General features: G+C 43.2%; 1 protein-coding gene across 1 annotated transcript in view; it reads left to right on the top strand.

The window, feature by feature from the left end:
• Positions 1 to 5,022: 5,022 nt before the first annotated feature.
• LOC308139206 (phosphatidylinositol-binding clathrin assembly protein-like) overlaps positions 5,023 to 22,523 on the top strand; it is a gene marked incomplete at both ends in the record, with an annotated part of 28,666 nt that continues 11,165 nt past the window's right edge. The window contains 10 exon segments of the mRNA XM_080508552.1: positions 5,023 to 5,067; positions 5,069 to 5,153; positions 11,961 to 12,103; positions 14,942 to 15,017; positions 15,411 to 15,513; positions 16,999 to 17,092; positions 17,173 to 17,284; positions 17,679 to 17,785; positions 19,290 to 19,331; positions 21,426 to 21,511. Coding sequence (XP_080364678.1) covers positions 5,023 to 5,067; positions 5,069 to 5,153; positions 11,961 to 12,103; positions 14,942 to 15,017; positions 15,411 to 15,513; positions 16,999 to 17,092; positions 17,173 to 17,284; positions 17,679 to 17,785; positions 19,290 to 19,331; positions 21,426 to 21,511 — 893 coding nt within the window.

The raw sequence follows: 22,523 nt of genomic DNA, 5'->3' as shown, positions 1-22,523 counted from the left end.
TTTTGTTGTTGTTGATGTTTTCATGCCTTTAAAAACAAGCGCTTCACCAGCACTTATTAGACAAACAGCATAAGACGACGCACTGATCATATAGAAATGACCTTAAGACGTACTAACACAGAAGCAGTGTGAACATTTATGTGGCATCTCGCATCTTTTACGTCACCTTAAGTGACATGTTGGATGCTGGCTGGTCTCAGTTGATATATGTGTGTCAGTTGAGCATTAAATGAGGACGTTCTCTGGGTGTAACGGTGCAGCGGTGGAGTTCTGGGAAAAGCTATTAGTTGATTTCCATCAGTGATCCGGGAGGAATTCCAGTCTGATAGTATGCTGCACATTTCCTTTTCCCACCAAGTTCTAGTTTATATTTAAATGCCAGATTTTCTCACCTCCATCACGTTATAACGTAATAATAATAATACTAATAATGGTTGTTTACACCTGTCGGGAAAGAAAAGCTTCCTGTGTTAGTTTTTTTTTTAATGTGTCTTTATATATAGTCTGCTCCTGTAATTACACTTGTGTTTTTGCTCTTAAGCTTATTTCAGCATTTTCATGTCCCGACACTTGCACAAACAGCACATTTGTGTGTTTTACTCAAATAAATAATTGCTTAACTTTATTTCAAAGTTGAAAATCCTGCCAGGAAAAGGCTGACCCCTGACCCCCCCATCACTACTGCCTCTTGAAGCTCTGTGGCGCCCCCTGGGGGAGGCCTGCAACGCATGGCGAATCACAATGTTTATTATCAGCAGTCATCTTGCTTAGTGGACGACTTGATGGGCAGAGTAACACGACCACACTGTAACATGAGTCTGTGCCTGTAAAAAAAAAATTTTTTTTGCATCATCCAATGAAGTGATGGACCAGAACACTCATCCTTACGCACTACAGAGAGACAGGCTTCCTTCTCTGTGAGACATAAACAAGAATGTTACACAGATAATGGGAGCGAGGCTGATATATGTGTCCATTAAACGCACCATTCGATGAGTTGATCAGAGCTAACGGCTCTTACTGGAGTGAAGGTTCTGGTAATTGGAAATAACGCTAAAAAAAAAAACAATGTGTGTGTTTGTGTGTGTGTGTGTGTGTGTGTGTGTGTGTGTGTGTGTTTCCTTCAGTGCTGATCCTTCTTCCCATCATGTCACATATTAATTTCCATTTAGTTAAATAAGTGTGTATTTTTTTCTTCATAATAACTCACATTCCCATTCAAATATCACTGTGAACATCCTCAAAAAGGGAATATTTCTCCCTATATAAAGTGATTTCCCCCCCCCCCCCCCCCACCCTTCCCATTCAGTCCACACTCTCTGTCAAACTGCTGGCTCCATTGTCGATGTGAGGCATTTCCTCAAACCCTAAAAATCAATTTCTAGCCTTTCAAAGAGGCAGCGTGTGCTCCTCTTTTTTTTTTCTTTCCTGCACGCCGGCGATGGCGCTGCCCGCTTTTGTCGGCTCTGCCTCAAGTGTTATTTGAAATTCCATGTTTTCAAATTAGGCATCTGCTTTATATTTAACTTCGCTCCCCTTTGATGTGTACAAGCCCGGCCTTGTAATGCAACATGATTGTGACTATATTCTCTGTGGAGTGGACGACATGCGAGAAAAAGGAAAAGAAAAAAAAAAGCATGTTTTTTTATATAGTTCCATGTTTGACTCCAGCAAACCCTCATTCGCAATCTGTGCATAAATAAATGGGAATGTCACTCAGAGAGAAACGTTTTACCTTGAATATATGAAAACCATTTAGTTAGAGTTCTCCTGTTAATTAGCATTTCAAAAACACAACACCAACTTTGGCTTTTTGCAGATTTGTATCATTGTAGACTATTAAAAAAACAAACAAAAAAAAAGCATTTAAACTCAAAACAAATGAAGTACTTTATATTCGTAAAGCAGCTGTTGACTGAATTGTTGTTTAATATGAATAGTAAAAGCCAAGGAGTAGAAACGTGTGTTTCAATGGGACGATTTAAACAAGTTTTAACATTTTGGTTATTTCATAAATCAAATATATTGAGCAGAAAAAGCTGCAAAGAAGAAAAAAAACAACAGTGAAATCACCATTAAAAGAAATCTGTGCTGAGTATCACAGCTGGAACAGAAATCCCTGCTGTAACAATGTTCAGCGATGGGATCATTGTGGAGGATTGACTGTTAAAAATAACCCAGTGAACCTCTTGTAACTGTGATTAACACTCCTTTATAGAGCTTTTACGTACAGTTCCGGGAATTCCTGCAGCTCGTTGCATTTACTCAGTAGATGATTAACTTTGTTTAACAGGGTGAAAGACCCAGAAGGAGTCCTATATCTATCTATCTGTCCATTAATGATCTGCTTCTTTACAGAGAGAAAAAAAAACACACACACTGAGGCCGGCGGTCAAACAATCTCGCACCTACTGTGGCAGGAAACCAGCACATGCAGAGACAAATCATGCACTCTATCCTCTAGACCGAGGACCCTCACGTTTACACCTGTACGGGCGATTTAGCCTCATCATTTCACCTTTGCATTGTGTGATTAGTATCTGGGAAACAAGCAACATACAAACTCACCATGAGCAGAGAGTGCATAGAGAAAGTTATTAGCATGTGAGTTAATAATGAGTCTTATCACATCATGATTTCATCATATCACATCCTCTTCTTATTTTTGCTGAAGTTTATTAGGAATAAATGAGCTGAGAGCCCGGCAGTGGTGGAGGGGTTGAAAGAAGAGCTGTAGAGATAATGTTATTTTACCATTTAGCCCAACAATACTATTTGATTACATTAATGTAAATATTCATAAGTGGCCATATTGGTGTTGGACCAATCGTTTAGGGAACCCCCTTAGCATCTATTTATCAACAGTGAAAATTCCTGCTTCCTGCCGACATTTATTTACATGCCATGCCTCTGTTCTGTCAGTGGTTTGACTGGATTTTTTTGATTTTTGTCTCTTTGGCTCTTATTCTTTGTTATAATAACTTGCAGTGAGTCCAGATTGTGCCCATTTCTTAATGATGTTTTATTTTTTGATTATCGTTCCTATCCCCCTGTGTCTCACCACAGCAGATCTCAGATCAGGTTTCACACCAGATGGCCCTCCTGACACAACCAGAGCGTGTGGTGGTTGAAGGCCCTTGTTCAGTTCTAAGCTTATTCCCGATTAGAATCTCGCTCCTCTGCCAACACTGCTTTTTGATTACAAAGCGATGCAGACCTGTATATAGGCCTTGCAGTCCATGTTGCACTTGTTTTTTCCAACTGCTAATTAGAGTGAGCAAGACTAAGGTCATGAGAATCAACAACAACCCAATCACCTTGTCAAACTGGCTCAGATTGACTCAAGAGCATATGGAGTACATACTCAATGCTTCTGGTTAAATAACTTATTTCAGTGACTCAAAACACCATCTAGTGGTCTTAAAAAAAAACGTCCAGTTGGATAACTTGCTGATTTTATTAAAAGCACATAAAAACATTTTTTTCTTGTGATTGTTATTTTGCTTCGATATATTTTGCTCGCCATTTGACTAAAATAGTACTCAGTGTGTCTTTATGCGATGTCGTACCCATTTCTTGTACTCTTTCTACCTCTGGTTCACACACACACACACACACACACACACACACACACACACACACACACACACACACACACACACACACACACACACACACACACACACACACACACACACACACACACACACACACACACACACACACACACACACACACTGATCCTATTAAAAGGACTATAAATCTTGACTGCAACATGGAGGGTCAGAGGTAATTTTATAGGACACAGTAACAGTGTGGCTGGAAACCAGCATCACACTAATCAAACACCCTTTTCTTGTTATTGTGGCTCTGAATGTGTGTCTGCGTTTCATTGGACGGCAGATAATCAGAGGTTTTCTTTTTTTTTCTTTTTTTTTTTTTACATCACACGCTTGAGTCGTCCATATGCACCAAGGTGACAAACCAGCTGATGCCTCCTCCCCTCGCTTTGAAAACCCGGGGCATCCTTCTGCTTTAAGATGCCCTCCCCAGACCCGAGAAGTGGCCCAATCGCCCTCCTTTCTCAGTCACCTGATTCATGTACTGCCATTTTACACACAAGTTTGACTGACAAAAAAAAAAAAAAAAGAAAAAAAGAAAAGGACGAGAGAGGGGGAAAAAAAAGAAAGAAAAAAAAAAAAAAAAAAGGAAAATCGGAATTGGCCCAGCAGAGAAACCCACCCTTTTGTGGGAAGATTAAAAAAAAAAGAAAAAAAGAAAAAAAAAGAAACCAGTGTATGAAAGCGGAGCTGCTGGGTGCAGCCTGCGCGCGCTGCCGAGAGGACCACTGAGGTGTTAGTGCGCACGTTCACGGACGAACCGGCTGAAGAGGAGGAAGAACAAGGTGCAAAGGACAACTGTGCTTCCCGTCGTCTTGGAAAAAAAAAGAAAAAAAAATGAGTCTCCGGTCGTAGAGGAGGAGGGGGGGATGCCGCATAGATTTAACAGCCTCATAATCACCGGCGGTCCTTCGGTCATTGATTTGGGATTCAGCGCGCGTACAGACGCACCCGCCGGCTCCTCACCTCTGGCAGCGGCACCGCTATTTCAGGGATACATTATACACCGGCCTGCGATACTGTTTTCATTTTTGACGCTCTGATCCCTCGCCTTCTCTGGATGTGACCGACTTTACGTTGCATTTGGCCGCCGCATGAATTCTCCCACCGGATCCTCGTCGGTGTTCACTGCTGTCCTCCTCCTTCACCTCCTCCTCCTCCTCCTCCTCTTCCTCCTGCCGATCCTCGCAGAGGTCACTACCCTCCTCCCTGCCGCTAAAGACATTTTGATCGTCCTCCCCGGTTCCCCCCTCCACCACCACCACCTCCTCCTCCTCCTCCTCCTCCACCACCACCACCACCAACGCTACCCGGACTCGACCATCCTCACTCCGCCTGCCTCCTCCTCATCCACCACCACCACCTCCTCCTCCTCCTCCTCCTCCTCCTCCTCCTCCGGAACATGTCGGGACAGTCTTTGACGGACCGGATCGCCGCCGCGCAGCACAGGCATGACCGGGTCTGCCATCAGCAAAGCCGTCTGCAAGGCCACGACGCACGAAGTCAGCGGACCCAAGAAGAAGCACCTTGACTGTAGGTTAAGCATACCATCACTGCTTTACTGTGTCGATCGCCTGCATGTATGCATCTCTCCTCACAAAGGACAGCTTGTATAAACAGGCATCTGTTACGTCTCTCTCTCTCTCTCTCTCTCTTTCTTTCTCTCTTCCTCGCTCCTCTCATCCTGCAGCCCCTTTAATTAAGGCACCGTTACATTCCCTTGGATTAAAAACGTGTTTTACGCAGCAAAGCAAACCACTGGGCGCTTTCAGTGTTGTCCGACTATTACTGCAAGCAGTACATTTTAATACGAGGCGCGGGGGGGGGGGTGGGGGGGGGGGGGGCAAACAGCAGGCACTATCTGTGCATGTCATTCAGGGGAAATAGGCCACTCTGGTATGGGCTAATCATATTGCAACCAGCCGCTTTACAGTGTAGGCCTATTCATTATTAACGCCACTATCAGCAGCAGCGGCAGCGGCAGCAGCAGCAGCAGCAGCAGCAGCACTATATCCCCCGGAGATACTTCAGTACAGATTGTGCGTTATTGTGCAGCATCACCAACATTTCCTCTTTATTTCTGCGTTCTTCCCATTCAAGTTCACTGTCACGTCCTCTGATGCATTATCATTAACGAATGCACCTGCTGTCAGTCCGAGGTGGGGCTGGGAGGAGGGAGAGGAGAGTCATAGTGTGCTTACTGTAGCTCCTCTGGTGGGTGCTACACTGAGGCGGTTTAAACTGATGCCCCCCCCCCCCCCCCTTACACATCCACATACAGGCACCCTGTCTCCACATGCTGCTAATTACCTGTGCAATCAGTGGCAATCACGTGAGAAGGAGGGTTCTTCCACATGCAGATTTCACCAGTGATTATAAGGCTGTTGTTAGGCAGGGTGGCTTTTCTGCCTCACCATAATTACTTGACATGATCAATAGAGAGCACGGCCAATCCATACGGCTGCCAGTCAGACTCGCAGGTCAGCCGAGACGGACCGACAGACGGGCAAACTATGGCAAGATGAGAGAAACTGTGGATGAATCAGTCCGAGAGAAATAAACAAGGCAAGGAGCCAGGCAGCGCGAGAGCAGCCATCCAGATATGCACCCCGTCAGTCAGCCAGCAAGTTTGGCAGTGGATTAGTCAGTCATGTCCACAGCAGAGGTGACACTGGGGATTCTGGGCTCCCTCACAAGATATGCCACCAGGCGCTTCGGCATAACTCATCTAAATAGTGCTGTATCGCTTTGCTCTCCTCAAAAGGCTCTGAGGAGAAAACACTCATGGGGGCGTCTCAAAAGGTTTACATGCAAGTTTTTAGGAGTGAATTTCTGATGAAAAAAAAACAAAACAACCCTCAACCCTTTTGTGACTCTTGAAATGCAGCAGTAGGTAATTACCACGGCTTTGACTTCTTATCAATCTGATTCTAATGCTGATTAGCAGTATATGTACAGTATGTTTAGGTTTGCAGCTGGATCACCGCTCCGTCGCTCTGATGTTTACATTTTGAATGGTACAGATGGGGAAACTGCATGATTACTTTTTGACGCTCCAAAGAAAATCCGGCCCATTCATGACTCCATGTATAGTGCTAATGCAAGTGCCAAAATATATATGTTTTTTTAAATTCTAATAAAGTACTGGCACCATTATGATCAGTGTTATTGTTCTCACGACTGAAAACCCAGATTTTTTTTTAACAAGAACATTGCACCCCCTGCAGATATTAAATGGCAGAAGGTCGTTCACCTTCAGCACCGGCGACGAGTGGGAGTCTCTCAGAAACTAGTAAATGTCACCTCACTCAAGGGTGAGAGCATCCGACATCCTCGAAATAGAAGCGGGGGCATTTACATGACAGATTTCCATCTGTTACATGGATTATAAAATGGTTTATAGCGCCACTCTCAAGGACAAAGTTTCTCTCAGAATGGGTCAGTCCATTCTCCTGCTTGAATTGATCTGGCTCTTATTCTGATCATCGGTGCAATAAAGGCTCAATCCTTTTTGGCATAGCTCAATTCACCCCATCAGGAAGCCAGAATGGCTTCTTCTTTTTTGTTTTTTTTTCTCTTCGTTGAATAAGTGTTTTGTACATGCAGATGCAGCTGTCCCGATAGACAACCAGCTAGCTTTTACAATTAAATCATGACGCACTTCCTGTTGAGCGGGCCCCTCGTCTCCACCCAAGACAAAATCCACTGGTATTCAGAGAGCATGTCAGGGTGAGGGAAGGATATAGGACTGGAGGTTGTCTGTGATCAGGAGGTCAGTGGGTCTCATCCCTCCACCTTGGTGAGGAAATGATGCAAGATGCAAGAGAAAGGGAATTGTCATGAGTCAGCTGTTATGGCCGTGTGCGAGTCCCACACTGTCGTTTCGTCTTTTGCCGTTGGACTTTCCAGGCAAACGGGCCACCCAAAAGTGACACAGACTTGGTTTGTGTTTGGAGATAATAGAAACGGTTGTAAAAGCCCTCAGCAGGAATAAACCTGGCAAACGGAGCAAAATCAATGCAGGTAACAGAATATAGAGCCGAGGTAAAAAAAAAAAAAAAAAAAGAAAGAAAAACCCTTTTGGTTCTGTGCCATGAGTCAGTAAATCTGTCTGAAAGTAAAAATACCTGTGAAAATGTTTCCCTCGGTGGGATTTAGTCTGACATTTGAGTTAATATAGTTTATTTTCTATCAGGTTTGGAATCACGCCAACACAACAGCAGATGCGACGTACAAAAAAGCCTGAACTGGTGTTCCATTTATGTACATGCGGCGAACATAAATATGATGCCGAGACCATTAGCTGTGCCTTTAGTTCATACCGACCTTGTTAGTCTGGTGGGTGAAATCAATGACAACTGTTGATTATTCAACAAAACAGTTTAATGAACCATTGGCCTCGTAATCAGGCCAGAAATGACCTTCTGCCTGTAAACCACAGCCGGCTGCGTCATTCAGTACTTCGTGCATTCGCTTGTACGCCGTGGCTGTGAACGTGACGCGTTGTGCACGGCGTCTAAATCAACGGTTTATGTTGAAAAATCAGCTTTTCGCTTCCTCTTGTCACAACCCTTTAAGCCCCGCAGCCAGATTTAAGTGAGAGATAAAACGCTGAGGGAAAGTGGAAGAGGACAACATTTGAACAAAAATACAACAGATGACAAAGCGACGCCTCATTCGGCTCATGAATGGGCACCGGCAAACATTGGATTGTACTCACACACACACACACACACACACACATATCGTGGTATTTTAACAGCCCCTATGTTGCAACGCACTCACACACCCTGAATATTCCCAATCTAATCTGAATCAAACGTTTTTATTGCCATTTACAAAACTCTGTTTTGCTCCTGGATTAAATTCCTTCCTTTTAGAAAACTGGTGTCATTTAATTATATAAATCAGGCACAGTGACAACATGAATCTTAGTTTAGTTGTCTTATTGATCTACGTTATTTGCAACGTTGGCGTGCAGCTTATCAATAATCCCAGCTGGCGGTCATACAATCGATACTTCATCTCATGGCCCAGGCTATCTGCGCTGTCATACGCTGATGATTAAACCCTTTTCTGATGTGGACGTAGAGTGGAAATCTGTCACTGAGGGTCTTCAGCTGGTGTGTGAAGCTGAAAGTGGAGCTCTGCGGAGGTTGCAGTTCTAAGCAAGAGTTTAATTAGAGTTTGAAGTAGTGGCAGTTCAGTGCATGGGGGTGGCAGAAGGTAATCTGAGGAAAGGGTTAATTGGTTGTCTGCAGCATGTTAAAAGTGCATCATTTTGTATGTTGATTCTTGATTCAGACCACAAACACAGCGGTGTTTAAATTCTTTGTCTTTGAAGAATAGATGTTTATTCATAGTTTTTTGCTCTATTTTTGGTCTCAACCAGCTCCTGGGGCTCGTATGTTGAAGCGATTCCGTCAGTGCTTCATTTCTGTCTGCGCTGCGAGACAGAGGGAGTGTACAGAGGGATTTTAGAGCTTCTCAGCAAATGATTGCTGTCAGCCTGAGTATTGTATAACTGGAGTTAAACATCATGGGTGCATGCTTCAAATGCTAAAACGTATTAATGAATTCCTGTTGGGAGCTGTGCTTTCTAACAGAAGGGTGCAGTTTGCGAACCTCTGAGGGCCTTGGATGGTGTTTCATGAAGGCAGCAAGGGAAAATAAATATAGAAAACCTCAACACATCATTCTATTCATAGAGCCTGTGTTTGGAAATCATTTAATTGTTTAATCCTCCCCATGTTTTACGTTCCACTTTGAGATATTGGCAACAAACAGACCTTTGACTAATATTTGGCCCTAAAGCAAAGGACCAAAATGTCATGACATTAATGCAGCGTAGAGACAGTCTGACAGCCCGACTGCATTATAATTCATGTCAGCAGAAGCCGGATGAGTCGACAAACAACAATTCGTACTGTTACACTTATTATTGGCTGTGCCGCTCCCGTGGAGGCGTTTGGCTCTAAAATAACATCAAGTCCGGGATACATGAACAAGGGCTCCTGCCGCGGTGAGACGTTGGCGCATCGTGTGCCTTTAAACGTTTCACCGTCTGGGACTGTGCGGCGTCCCGCATTTTAGTGGGAGTAGAAGACATGAGAGAGCTTTGCAATAAACCCCGATAACCTCTGATCCGGTGGAAGAAGCCGACCAAGAGCTTTGCTTCAGAAGACCAAACCCCTCGAAGTTTTCTCTCAGGAACTCGTGGATAACGACTGCATCAGGCCCCTTTTCAAATCGCCTCCTCTCGTATCGTATTTGTCGCTGACGTGCACTTCTTTAACATACGTGGCCAAAGTGAGTAAAACTTTGGCATTTTGAAGATGAATCTTTGGGCAGTTTGGTCGATTCCTCTTCGCACGACTTCTCAGGCTCCATCAGGTTGGATGAGAAGCGTCGGGAGTCCGCCCTCTGGCCGGAACCCTCAGGGACGTCCCGAAGCCTCCTTTCAAGGTTTTCATGCAGGATGTCTCTGAACATTAATGCATTCATCTTTCCTTCTATCCCGAGTCCTTCAGTTCGCCATGCTTTCACTGTAGGGATGCTACTGGCCTGGTGGTGAGCGCTGCCCGGTTTCCTCCAAACGTCATTCATGTCACAGGGTGCATCCTGCCCTCACCCATAGCACCCTGGGATCGGCACCGGTGTGAATATTTCCTGGAGGCTCTGTATTTCCTCCATCCAGACTAAATCCACTTTCTCTGTCTTTAACACGTTCTTCCAGTCATCCTTCGTTAAATGACATGTGATTATTACCAACATTAGCAGCACAGCCTCAGTTTTGACAGCATTACAGGGCGAAGGGAATATGAATGTGACGATTTTATCCCAGAAAAAGATCTTGAAATTGCTGATAAACGTTAACGGAACAGATAACACGGAGCGTTCATCAAGTCATTGCACATTGTAATTCATTCAATGGAGGAATCTAATGTGAAAAATGCCCAAGGTCAGGCCAAGCAACCGATCTTTGTCTGCGAGGACTTTAAAAATGCTCTTTATGGAAGCTGCTGGATTTATATTCATGGATTTGCAGACCACGCAGTACAAGATGTACTCTGTGTACCACGGCACATAAGAAGGAGCATGTTTGTGCCTCCTTATACTGAAAGTCAGCAAATCTGTGAGATTAAACAGATGCCGTACATACTTCCCATTTTGATCTTTAGCCAAAATCCCTATAGAATTCAAGGCATTGTTTTCACGTTCTGCCCCAGTTACACCGCGTGTTTGCCGCTGAGATCGCTATCACACTATATCTGCATGGAATCATTTTGTTATCTTATAAGACTGATGAATTGAACCCGTGTCAGTTTACTGGGGCTTTTTCTCCATTTAAAGCACCCCGTGGAACGTTTTAAACAGCGAGTTCCATTTGAAATGAAACACAGTTTACTCCGCTGCACTGACTAAAACCATGTGATCCTCGGTAAACACATCAGGGACGGCAGTTAGTCCCCTTGATTATCCAAAGTTGACATCTTTGTGGTTTTTACACTTTGCATGTAGGTTCATCCAGGCCGCATGTTTGATGCTCCCGCTTCAGAACCAAAGTCAGTGTCATTAACTCTCATCTATATTCATTTGACACGTGTTGTAGAAACAATCTGTTCCTTTTTTAATTGAGTGCTCTGGATGAGAGTTGACCTTGCAAAGTCCGTGTCCGTCCTCTGGGTTGACGCCGTGTCGGCATTTCAGTGGAACAGGTGGGGAACGCCCCAGAATTACTGTAGCCTTGGCTCTTCTTCCTCTGTCTGTGTGAGGGTCTATCTTTAAGCGATCGCTCGTTCATAGATTTGTCACTGAGTCAGGTGAAATGGATGTACCGATCAATGCAGCTTCACTGGTGACGGCTGTCCACTTGTTCCATCAAATTAGAATAACTAAACTCTGGCGAACTCTCTGAGGACAGATATCAGCGCTTCGCTTTAATGCTGCTGCTGTTATTCAATGTAACTTGCACTGCATGACTTGGTAAGGCCAGGATGTATTTATCGATGGAGTAGTGAATCCATTTTCATGCAATGTCACAACAACCGGTGTTTAAAATTGAACTGTAAAAAAAAGTACAATCTTACGAAAGACCATTGAAATGGCAAGAACATCTCAATCTTGACTATTGATCGCAAAAAAGAAAGACGACTTCAACTTTTTGTGGTGCTCGGACAGCTTTGTGTTGTCTGCATGTCAGATCAATATGTGGTTTATAAACACAGGAATCAAATCTACACGCCTTTTTTTTTTAAAATAATCACCTCCTTTGTGTTCAGTTTACTCAACTCGTTTGCCTCATGCCAGTTTCTCTTCGCCCCCCCCCCACCCCCCCAGACCTGATCCACTGCACCAATGAGCTGAACGTCAGCATCCCCCACCTGGCAGACACGCTGCTGGAGCGCACGGCCAGCAACAGCTGGATCGTGGTTTTCAAAGCGCTCATCACCACACACCACCTCATGATGTACGGCAACGAGGTGAGTATGAAAGATGTCGGCCTCTGCGTCGTTCAGAGCAGCGAGTCACACCGACATAACGGCATAACGGGCTCCATTTAATTACCGGTAATAGGAGGAGAGAGAAAAAAAAAGAAGTTTTTTTTTTTTTTATCCAAGTCCGGGTCAGAGGGTGGGTGTGAAGGCAGCGAACGACCCGGACAGGTCGCCAGTCCATCACAGAGACAGACGCACTCACATTCACCCTTCATTAAATCTTAACTCCTCATCTATTATCTCTTTTAGCCCCGCTTTCCCTCAGAGGGCCTTGCCTTCTGCCAGGTCGTCATTGTTATCAAGAGTATTGACTTATCCCGATGAATAAAACTAAAAATCAATCAATTCAAAGATCCTTGGACGAGGTTCCCTAAAGCCTGGGCTCAAACCAGGGATTTTCTCAGAGTGCGGTGAGAATTATAGCCACTGTCCCACCACACAGCGTCCTAGTTAAAGCATGTTTGCTGAAATTGGTTCTGAACGCTTATGAATGCGTCATTTCCTCTGCGCAAAACCACTAAACCTCAAATTATATGTAAACTGTGGTTCTTTAATTCAATCAGTTGAGAATGTGTCATCTCACAAATCAATATATTCTGATTTATCAGGTATAAATGCAAACAATCATGCAGAAAAAAAAGACTAAATTATAATGTCATGTTCTTTTTCAAAATATCCACCGAGACCCCAGAAGGACAGAAACGTCCTGTTCAGTAAACAAACGTGAAAGATAGACACTGATGTTGCTGTTCAAATCGCCCGGATGCAGTTATTGATATATGGGGGAAGAGAATGTGCATATTTCTCACCAGGTCGTAGTGATTCCTCTTCACAGTCGGGTTCTTTGAAGTCGCTTCGTCTTCGTTGTCCGACGATGACCGATGAGCTCCCCCGCTGACATTTCGATGGCTGCCATGACAAACGGCTCGGCTCCAGCGGGAGCAACAAGCGCAACATCAAACATGTTAAATGATAAGCGCCTCGCAGTAGAAAAGGGAGGGCCGGTCGCTGCGGGGATGATGACCCTCTGAAAGCACCGGGACAACGAAGGCTTTAGTGACGTGTTGAAAATGAGCCAAGTTATATATGTGAGACGACGACGACGTTGTGTTTGTGTCGACCGCTGGGGTTTTTTTCCAACGAATGGAAATTCAACAAATGACAGTGAAAACAGCTGCCGGGGCTAATCACAGTTAGTATTTCTCAAAGTCAGACATATTTCATAGCGCGTATCAATAAAAATGGTCAGAGTCGATGAAGAGCTTCTCCTCCACTGAACAGTGACTTCGTACCAGAGGAGCTCCGCAGCAGCGACCGTCTTCACATTCAACAACGCTAAGTAATGGCGACACTCACACTGCAGTAATTGAGACTACATTTCTAAGTAGTAATCAGTTTACTGCCAGAAGTAGGGGTGTGTTACTTTAAGATGCATCCTTCATAACACTGCTCATTACTTTATTAAATGTGGTTCTTTAAGTAATCGCTCCCTGAAGGTGCAATTCATTCTCATTTGAACTAACCAGGAAGCTTCCAGTGGAAAGAGCCGGCGATTGGATTCATCCATCCTCTTTAACACTTTACACACAATCCATGACATCCATACGGACATTTTAGTTTTAGAGCTGCAATCTTCAAAAAAAGTCCTACTGGACTTTACTCTTAATATTATACCTGACTTCTATTTTTTTTTGCTTCATGACGTACAATCTTCAAACAAGAATCGGAAAAAAACAACAACTTTGGGCTGTTTGAAACCTCTGAGTTTAACAAATCTACATTTTTATATTTTTTCACTATTCGCATATTAAACCTTATTTGAAGGCTTGCTTTCTCTCCTAAATTAATATTGTGTTCATTTTCTGATAAAAAAAAATTTGATGAATAAATACCACCCCTGAAACAATAAGCAATGATTAAGGAAAAATCAGTAATCTAGCATTTTCTACCTTTTGTCCGTTTCCGTAGGTCCAATGTAGGACGTCTTGTGCTCATAATAATCCACCAAATGAGAATATCACAATGTTTTCACCATCTCGTTCTCTGGCTTTGGCATTTGGCTGTAATATATGTATAATCACAGAAGAGAAAGAAGAGAATATGCATTCTTCACAACAGACTAAACACTGGATTCTTCAAATGTGTCGTGTTTCTACAACCAGAAGAGCTCCACAACACTATGAGCACATAATTGAACCGTTTTACAAAACAAAACCCACAAGACACACTGCTCTGTGAAAACTGAACTCACAGACAGTCAAACATCATCTCACTACAATACTGCGCCAGTTTGTAATTCTCTCCTCTCAACGCCGCAGCAGCGGCATTTTTTTTTTTTTTTTTGTTTGGCTTTTTTTCCTGCATGTTCTGGTTATTGTGGAAATATTTGTATTGGTTTGTTCCACCTACACCGCCTACACCAGTCCTTGACACACATAATGAATGCGGCGGAGGCTTTCAAGGATGTCAAAGTGTCCATTTATTAAATTTAAAGGAACGTTGCATCACAGCGGCCTTGTCAGATGATAGGCGGAAAAAAGAAGGGAAAAAAAGAAAAGAAAAGTGTTGCGAGAAATGATTGCAAATACAGAGGAGTCAAGAGGTGCCGGCGTTAAACCTCTCTAACATTAGCCACTGTAAGCTGCTAGTCCAATGAATAAAACTGGTTTTGAAAGTCATTTTAAGCCGTTTACAAAGCTGCAGCTCCAAACGAACTGCCCGACTCACAGACTTGGAGCGTGTCAGCGGGGACGTGACTCCATATTGTCAGAAAAAGATAACGCTAACTTTTTCCTTCTATTTTATTTTTTTTCCCCTCCTCAGAGATTGATGCAGTATCTTGCCTCCAGAAACACACTCTTCAACCTCAACAACTTTCTCGATAAGGCTGCACTACAAGGTAATTTAATGCTATTTGGCTGTTTGTGGACTCAGCAGTGCTGTACATCTCACAAAATGACTTCACGTCGGGACTCTCCCTGGATCTGTAATACCATCAATAAGCCGCTATTCACAGTTTATATCCAAGGATTCAAAAAGGATGCTGAAAAATGTGTTTCTTCTTTTTTTTTTTTTTTGGCACAAGAAGCTGCTCAGTAATTAAACAGGTAAAAAAAATGAGAGAGAGAGAAAAATCTCAAGGCAATAAAGTGCGCAGACCTAGTTTGACACGTCAAGTCACAATGAAAGTAATGCAGTTCATATGAGAGGTATTATGGCTTCCTAACCCGATTTGGGAAATAAACTAAGCGGATCAGGGCTCTAACTGCAGCGCCTCCTCTCTGCCCTCCAGGATACAACATGTCGACCTTCATCAGACGATACAGCCGCTACCTAAATGAAAAAGCCATGTCTTATAGACTAGCAGCGGTGGACTTCACCAAGATGAAGAGAGGGTAACACGCACACACACACACAAACACACACACACACACACACACACACACACACACACACACACACACACACACACACACACACACACACACATACACAGTGAATTGATTTTTTTTTTTTTACTCTTTCTGCGCAGTAGCTATTATAGTGTGAATGTTTCTATTCACTCTCTCCAGACTGTCTCCACACAGTAACTATAATTGCGGGACTTTGTATGTCTGTATATTTGCATGCAGTAGAAATTCATGAGAGCACGTACGCATAAACACGGGAGTATATATGGTTTTCCTGTGTCATTTTTATATCTTAGTATTTTGTCAATCTTGCATGTGCAGCACTTCGAAGTATCTTTCACTGTCTGGATGGTGCTATAACATGAAAAAAATAGATTTAATGATTGGACACCAGTGACAAAAAATGTTAAATGTGTAGCAGTCAATCATTTCTACCTCCATCAAGTGGTTTGTTAACATTTGCATCCAAAAGACCAGAACGAATTTAGATGTATTTTTATTATTTTGTGAACTTTATTAGAAGAAAAAGTGCCTTAATGACTAAATGTTATTGTTTTATTCTGAATGTCTCTCATCTCTTGAAGCTACATCATTTCTTATAAAAAAAAAAAAATACTAATTATTTCAGCACTAAATATAGTTTCAAGGCAAATCCTATAAAACAGCGATAAACAAACAAGCAAAATAAGTTTAATTAAGGAACACTAAAGACAATGAGAGATGAGGGGAAACGGAGCGAGAACCAATAAAACATCAGTTAATCAACAATCTGACAATAAAAGGCAACTCAAAGTGCTTCACAAATGATTGAATGACAACATTAAAAAGAAAAGTATTTACAAACATATTCCTACACAAACAAAACACACACACACACACGTGCAAATATTCCGAGTTATAAAATGAAGTAAAGTTAAACTGAAAGACTAAGAATCTCTAGAAAGAGTTGGATAAAATCCAACAGTGAAAGCTGGTAAAACAGTAAATCCTGTTGTATATAACAATTCAACTCAAACTGTTAAAAGGGAAAGGGAAATATTTATGTACAAATATTTCTAAGAGGTAAAAACATGTCAATATTTGTAGAAAAGTTCCCCGAGAAGTAAAATATACATAACACGTTGATAAATTGTAACATTATAACGATTTCTAGAAGTTAGAGAATAAAATAGAATGAGAATGAATAAAAACTCATCTCGTGAGATAAAATAAGCTTAAAAAAGGCTAGAAAGTAAACAAAACCTGAATACAATCACATAATAGAATAGAAACCATCAGAGTAAAGAGAAAGAAAATCTGCCTAAACAGCAGGAAGCCTGAAAATAATGACATTATTGGTTTCACAGCTTATTGGAGAAGGAAAGTCACTTTTCAAACTTATATACTCTGTATTCAAAGCGTGAAATAAGAATTTACTGACTCGTCTCAGGTCTGCGGCCTTGATGTGTGTCCCTGTTGTGGTGATTTCAGTGCCGACGGCGTGATGCGCACCATGAACACAGACAAGCTGATTAAGACTCTGCCCGTCATCCAGAACCAGCTGGATGCACTGCTGGATTTCCAGGTAAAACTCAAACATCGAAACATTAAAAACTAAATAAATAATTTTTTAAAAAGCAAACAAACAAATATGTCTCTTTGCAGCCCAACTCCAACGAGCTGACCAACGGAGTGATCAACACCGCCTTCATGCTGCTGTTCAAAGACTCCATACGGTTGTTTGCGGCGTACAACGAGGGCGTCATCAACATGTTGGGTAAATCACGGCCGACGTCGAACGCCCCGCCGTGGAGATCGCGGCACCGCGACTCCATTTAACTCCATTTAATCCTTCCTTTGGAGAAAATCAATTCTTCTCCTTCTACAGTCTCTCAAAGTCCAATTAAAGACTGTAATGATCACCTCCCTTTCATCCATCAATTATTAAGGCGGTGAGGTGCAAAGGGGCCGAGAAACAGACCCTCGGACTCTTCACACTGTTCATTAAATGATCGGCTGGCCTTAACTAATGCTATGTCGTTCCTGGGACACTTTGCAGTTGAGAAATAGGCAGGAGTCGGAGGATAAATAGTCACGTTTGCAAACTTTTTCTTTTTTTTTTTTATTCTTCACGAGTACATTGTGATCATGATTCCCCATCTCCTACACAGAAAAATACTTTGACATGAAGAAGAACCAGTGCAAAGAGGCCTTGGAGATCTACAAGACCTTCCTCAACAGGATGACCAAACTGTCTGAGTTTCTCAAAGTGGCAGAGGTAACGTCTGTTTGTCCCGACGCTCCTCCGCCTCCTCAGAGGAGGAGGAGGAGGGGAAGCACAAAGAGCTAGAGCGCCGGTAGACGACCGTGTCTGGAGCGAATCTCAACGGCTTCCTCCCCTCTGGTTCCACATGAATATATATATTCGATGTTCTCGTCTCATTTCTCTCCTGTCAGTCGGAAGAATTCAAGCCGCAGAAAAAAAAAAAAAAAAATCCACTTCCAACTTGTTGACATTTGCTCCAGACTCCTGTTAAACCCCCCGGGGATCTGATTTTCGGTCAATAACCGCAGATCAGCGTCCAGGAGTGTCTGTTCCTTAATCCTCCAAGTCTCTTTCTGCATCTAGATTGTCCTCCCGATTCTGTCCACCTCTTGCCCTGACCTGGGGATGGGGGGGGTTTAACACCGATGCAGCCATAATTGGCTGAATCTTAGCCTATCAGAAAGCCACTCATGTACAGCTTCCACTTAAGGGACCCTCCCCCCTACCCCCCCCTTACCCCCCCGCCCGCCCGCCCCGCGTGCTGCCTGTTCACATGCCTGCACTGCATGCCCAAGCAAGCTCTTCTTCTTCTTCTTCTTCTTCTTCTTTCACTATCTCTGTCTCCTGTTCTGCTCTTTGATTTCCTCCCTTTTCTTGAAAAAAAAAAAAAAAGGAAAAAAGAAAGCTCTTTTGTTTCTCCATAATGGCTGTTATCCAGTTAACAGTTGCCGTCCTCTGCCAGGCTTCACAGCGACTATAAACAGTTCGATCCTCGGTAGGCTGCGTAGCGTCGTCAAGGGCTTTCTCACTGCTTGGTTTCGATCCCATTTGGAAGAAGGTTTGGGGTGCGGCCGCTTGATCCAAAGAACCAAAACTAAACAACAGCAGACTAACGTTGACTTTAAGGACCCATTCATTTTACCTGTCTAACAAAATGTGTGTTTGTCTGTTTGTGTGTCATCCGTGTCCCTCCCTTCTCTTTCTGTTCAAAGTCAACATTAGTTGAGTGTGTCTTCCTTTTGGATGTCTTCTTACGTCGCAGTCACGTGACCTGTTGTCTGCCCTCTCCGCCCTGCCTGTCCGATCAGTCGCTGTGCTCAGCATTCATTTCCAACCAGTCTCCAGATCTCAGTGTGTGTGTGTATGTGTGTGTGTGTTTATAAGTGTGTATGTGTGTACAGTACATGTATTTTATAGGTGTTTGTATGTGTGTGCATGCGCCCGTCTCCCCTCTTCCTCTGTTCTTTATTTGTTTTCCTTTCCAGCCACTGCATGAAGTAATGGATGCTTGGGTTTGATTCTTCTTTCTCCCTCCTCCTCCTCCTCCTCCACCTCCTCCTCTTCCTCCTCTTCCTTCTCCTCATGCCTCTTCCCTTCTTTTTTGATTTCATTTAAATCTGTGGTCTGTTGGGTCTTTTGGTTTATTCCTTGTTATGTTTTTTACATTTGGTTTATTTTTTTTTTATTTTGCCTCCCTCCTCCCTCCCCTACCCCTCCCTCCTTTTTTGTGACACAGCGAGTTGGGATAGATCAGGGCGACAGCCCCGATCTCACACAGGTCAGTCTACATCTCATCTCAATCAGTCAATCAACCAGTCAGTCAACCAGTATTTCAATCCGTCCAGTCAGTCCCATAATGCTTCATTCTAGACGCTCCCGTTCCCTACTCACCCTACAGACCTGCCCACACTGCAGCTGCCCCGTCCTCCTCTCTTCTTCACTCACCTTAACTCCTTCGCTTTGTCTCTTTTTTTTCTGTCTGAACAGAGTCTAGAATAGAGAGGAAACAATAAATGAAGACCTGCAAATAGCCTTTGAAGCAACATTTGGGTTTTTTTCCCCGACAATTTTTAAGCACAATGTTTTATTTATGTATTTATTTTTCTTATCTGAATTATTGCAGAGCAAAATTTACTCACAGGTAAGATTTTTTTTTTAAAGCAAATGCATTCAGATTTTATTTATTTATTTTTTGCAGATAGACTCATCTTAGATGTCCATGACTGGGGCTTAGCATCTATCAAGTGTTTAGTTTTTTTTCTCCCCCCCCCCCCTCCATTTTTACAAGCAGTTGTTCTGGCATTTTCCCAGTGTAAATATCAAGGCTTATCTGTTGATTCACAGGCTTATCATCCAAATAAGTCAGCACCACTTCACGAAATAGGTTTCTGCTCTCATGGGCAGTGTTCAAATCATCTTTCTTAAAAGATTACGTCCCTTTGCATTAGCTGTGGGGAGAGCAGCGAATGGTTTTTTTTATTAAGTAGGTTTCTGCAAATATGACTTGGATAGGAGTGCATAATGTCATCATAAGCACTGCATATCATGCTAAAAACCTCAAAATGCAGCTTATCTCTTTCAGCGGAAGCATAATTGGCTGTTTACAATGTGACAAATTACACAAACAAACTGAAAAGGGCAGATTTTTCTTGTTGAACTCCGTGCCATGTTTGTAGTGCTTATGAAGACCTTATATGCCCTTATTCAACAACATAGTGAGCCATGCCTCTACTGAGCTCTAGATATGTGTCTGTTTTACTTTAAAAATTTTAGCATATTCTAGATTTCTCTGAAGAAGGATATCCAGAATTCGCAATTTACTCTCTTTCCCCCCCTTAAAATAAGTATATGAGAAATCTTTTCTTTGCCTGTTGTGTTTGCATTGTGTTCTCTGGTGTGGAAATGTAAAGCTCTGGGTGAAAACCACGGGATCACATGTGGGCGACGTGAACCCATCCATCCTTTTTCTTTAATTTCCGATACAAATTGCCGGCCTGCTTGTCAATGTGTATACCTTGGCTTTTCACCAGATGTTTACATTTTACTGAGTTAACTTCTCTGGCTTCCAGTGGGACGCAGGTCCGGCGCTCGCTCAGGTCCTTTTCGGCTACATGCTTCAATAGACCCAATCAAAGCAACCACATGTCGATCTGACCTTTTAACCTGAAGCGGAATCCATTAGTTAACTCGTAAATTCTTTTTTAGAGGATTGTGATTTATTTTATTTTTTTTCCTTTTACGTGTATGCGTGTGTACGTGTGTGTTTGTTTACGAGAGCGGTTTTCTTTTGTGCACTGCTGGCCTCTGCATGGGCTCCTTTAGATGGCTCACAGATGTGTTTGCTGTGGTTTTTTTTGTTTTTGTTTTGTTGTTTTTTTTCACGCTGGAGACTCGCAAACCACGAAGCTCCGCCCTGTCCTGAACTGTCAGTCCTGCTGCGGACTCGCTTGCATGATCCAAGGCTAATGTGTGCATGCTGGTCAACCAAACCTGATGAAACCAAACGCAAAAAAAAAAAAAAAAAAAAAAAAAGCAGAACAAAAAGCTGTCATAGAGTAGATAGTGATTCTGAGGGTGATGTCTTTTATTTTTGCTGCTGCTTTTCTTGTGTGTGTGTGTGTGCGTGTGCGTGTGCGTGCGTGCGTGCGTGTGTGTGTGCGTGTGTGTGTGCGCGCGCGTGTGTGCGTGTGTGTGTGTGTGTGTGTGTGTGTGTGTGTGTGTGTGTGTGTGTGTGTGTGTGTGTGTGTGTGTGTGTGTTGGAAGAAGTAAGGAGAAGGTGTGAGAGAAAGCTGTGTGCCCTGCTTTGCCTACAGGGCCGTGGTACTAACGTTATCCCCTCAACCCCCGGCCCCATTTATCCCCCCCCCCTCAGGCCCCCAGCTCTCTCCTGGAGGCTTTGGAGCAGCACCTAGCCTCTTTGGAGGGCAGGAAGCTCAAAGACCTCTCCACAGCCAGCAGGTACGACCAGAAACCGAACAGAAGCTACTCGATCTGCTCCAGTAACCTCAAAACGATTGCTGTTTCCTGTACAACTATCACCAATACCACAACTCATACCACTGCAGCATTACTTTAGCCTGTTGTCACCGAGACTGAAAGCACGATCACAAACATAGTTGTGTGTAAGAAACCTCGCGCCATGGGGAGCATTAAGCTGATGTACATGTGAACGCTCAGCAGGCGAACGTGCTCACGATTACATAACATTAATAGAAGGAAGGTTGCTGCCGCCATGTCTGTTTCACCTCTCAAGCAAAAATACTGATCGAGCCTCTTTGGTGAAGTAAAGGTACTGATTCTCAGAGTATAAAAGTAAAAGTTACTTAATTCCGATGAGGAGTGCTCCTGCTCTGGCTCTGCTGTATCATCAGTGGCACCTGCTTCTCTTTCACTTATATGCATAGTGGTTCCATTCAACACTAAATTCATTAAGAGCCTTTTCTCTTTCACACAGTTGTTTTTTTTTTGTTTTTTTGAATGTCGTGTACTAAAGAATACGTACATAGATTGATGTTTTTGTGTCTTGAGTTTGGAAGACGATGCAATTTGAAATTAAAGTTACACTTCTTGACATAAAATGAGCCAATATTTTAGAGTAAAAGAGAAATGTCAAGTACGGAACGCTTGTCTGTCAAAACAATCCACAATCAGTAGTTTTGCAACTCTTCTCACAAAGCCAAAATGACGGTTGTAACTTGGTTGTAGCTTGATGAGGACACTGATGAGGAGGACAGTCGAACTGACAAGTGGATGCAGGTAAAAGAGTCCGGTTACTTCAGAGTTGAGCTCTCAGCTCACCTCTTTGAACGTGACTGTGGTGAGACCAGCGAGCAGGTGGAAGGGCCGGGAGAGGAACCAAGGTCAAGACAGAAGGCATGTGTGTGAAGGATTGGGAGGCGGGGAGAAAGGTCAGGATGCTGTGGTGGAGAGGGCGTAAAGGTGGATGAGTTCAAATAACTGTGATCAACCA

This window comes from Blennius ocellaris, assembly GCF_963422515.1.
Source record: "Blennius ocellaris genome assembly, chromosome: 14".
In the NCBI taxonomy this organism is placed as follows: Eukaryota; Metazoa; Chordata; class Actinopteri; order Blenniiformes; family Blenniidae; genus Blennius; species Blennius ocellaris.
Note: the sequence above shows the minus strand (reverse complement) of the source record. Positions and strands in the feature narration are given on the sequence as shown.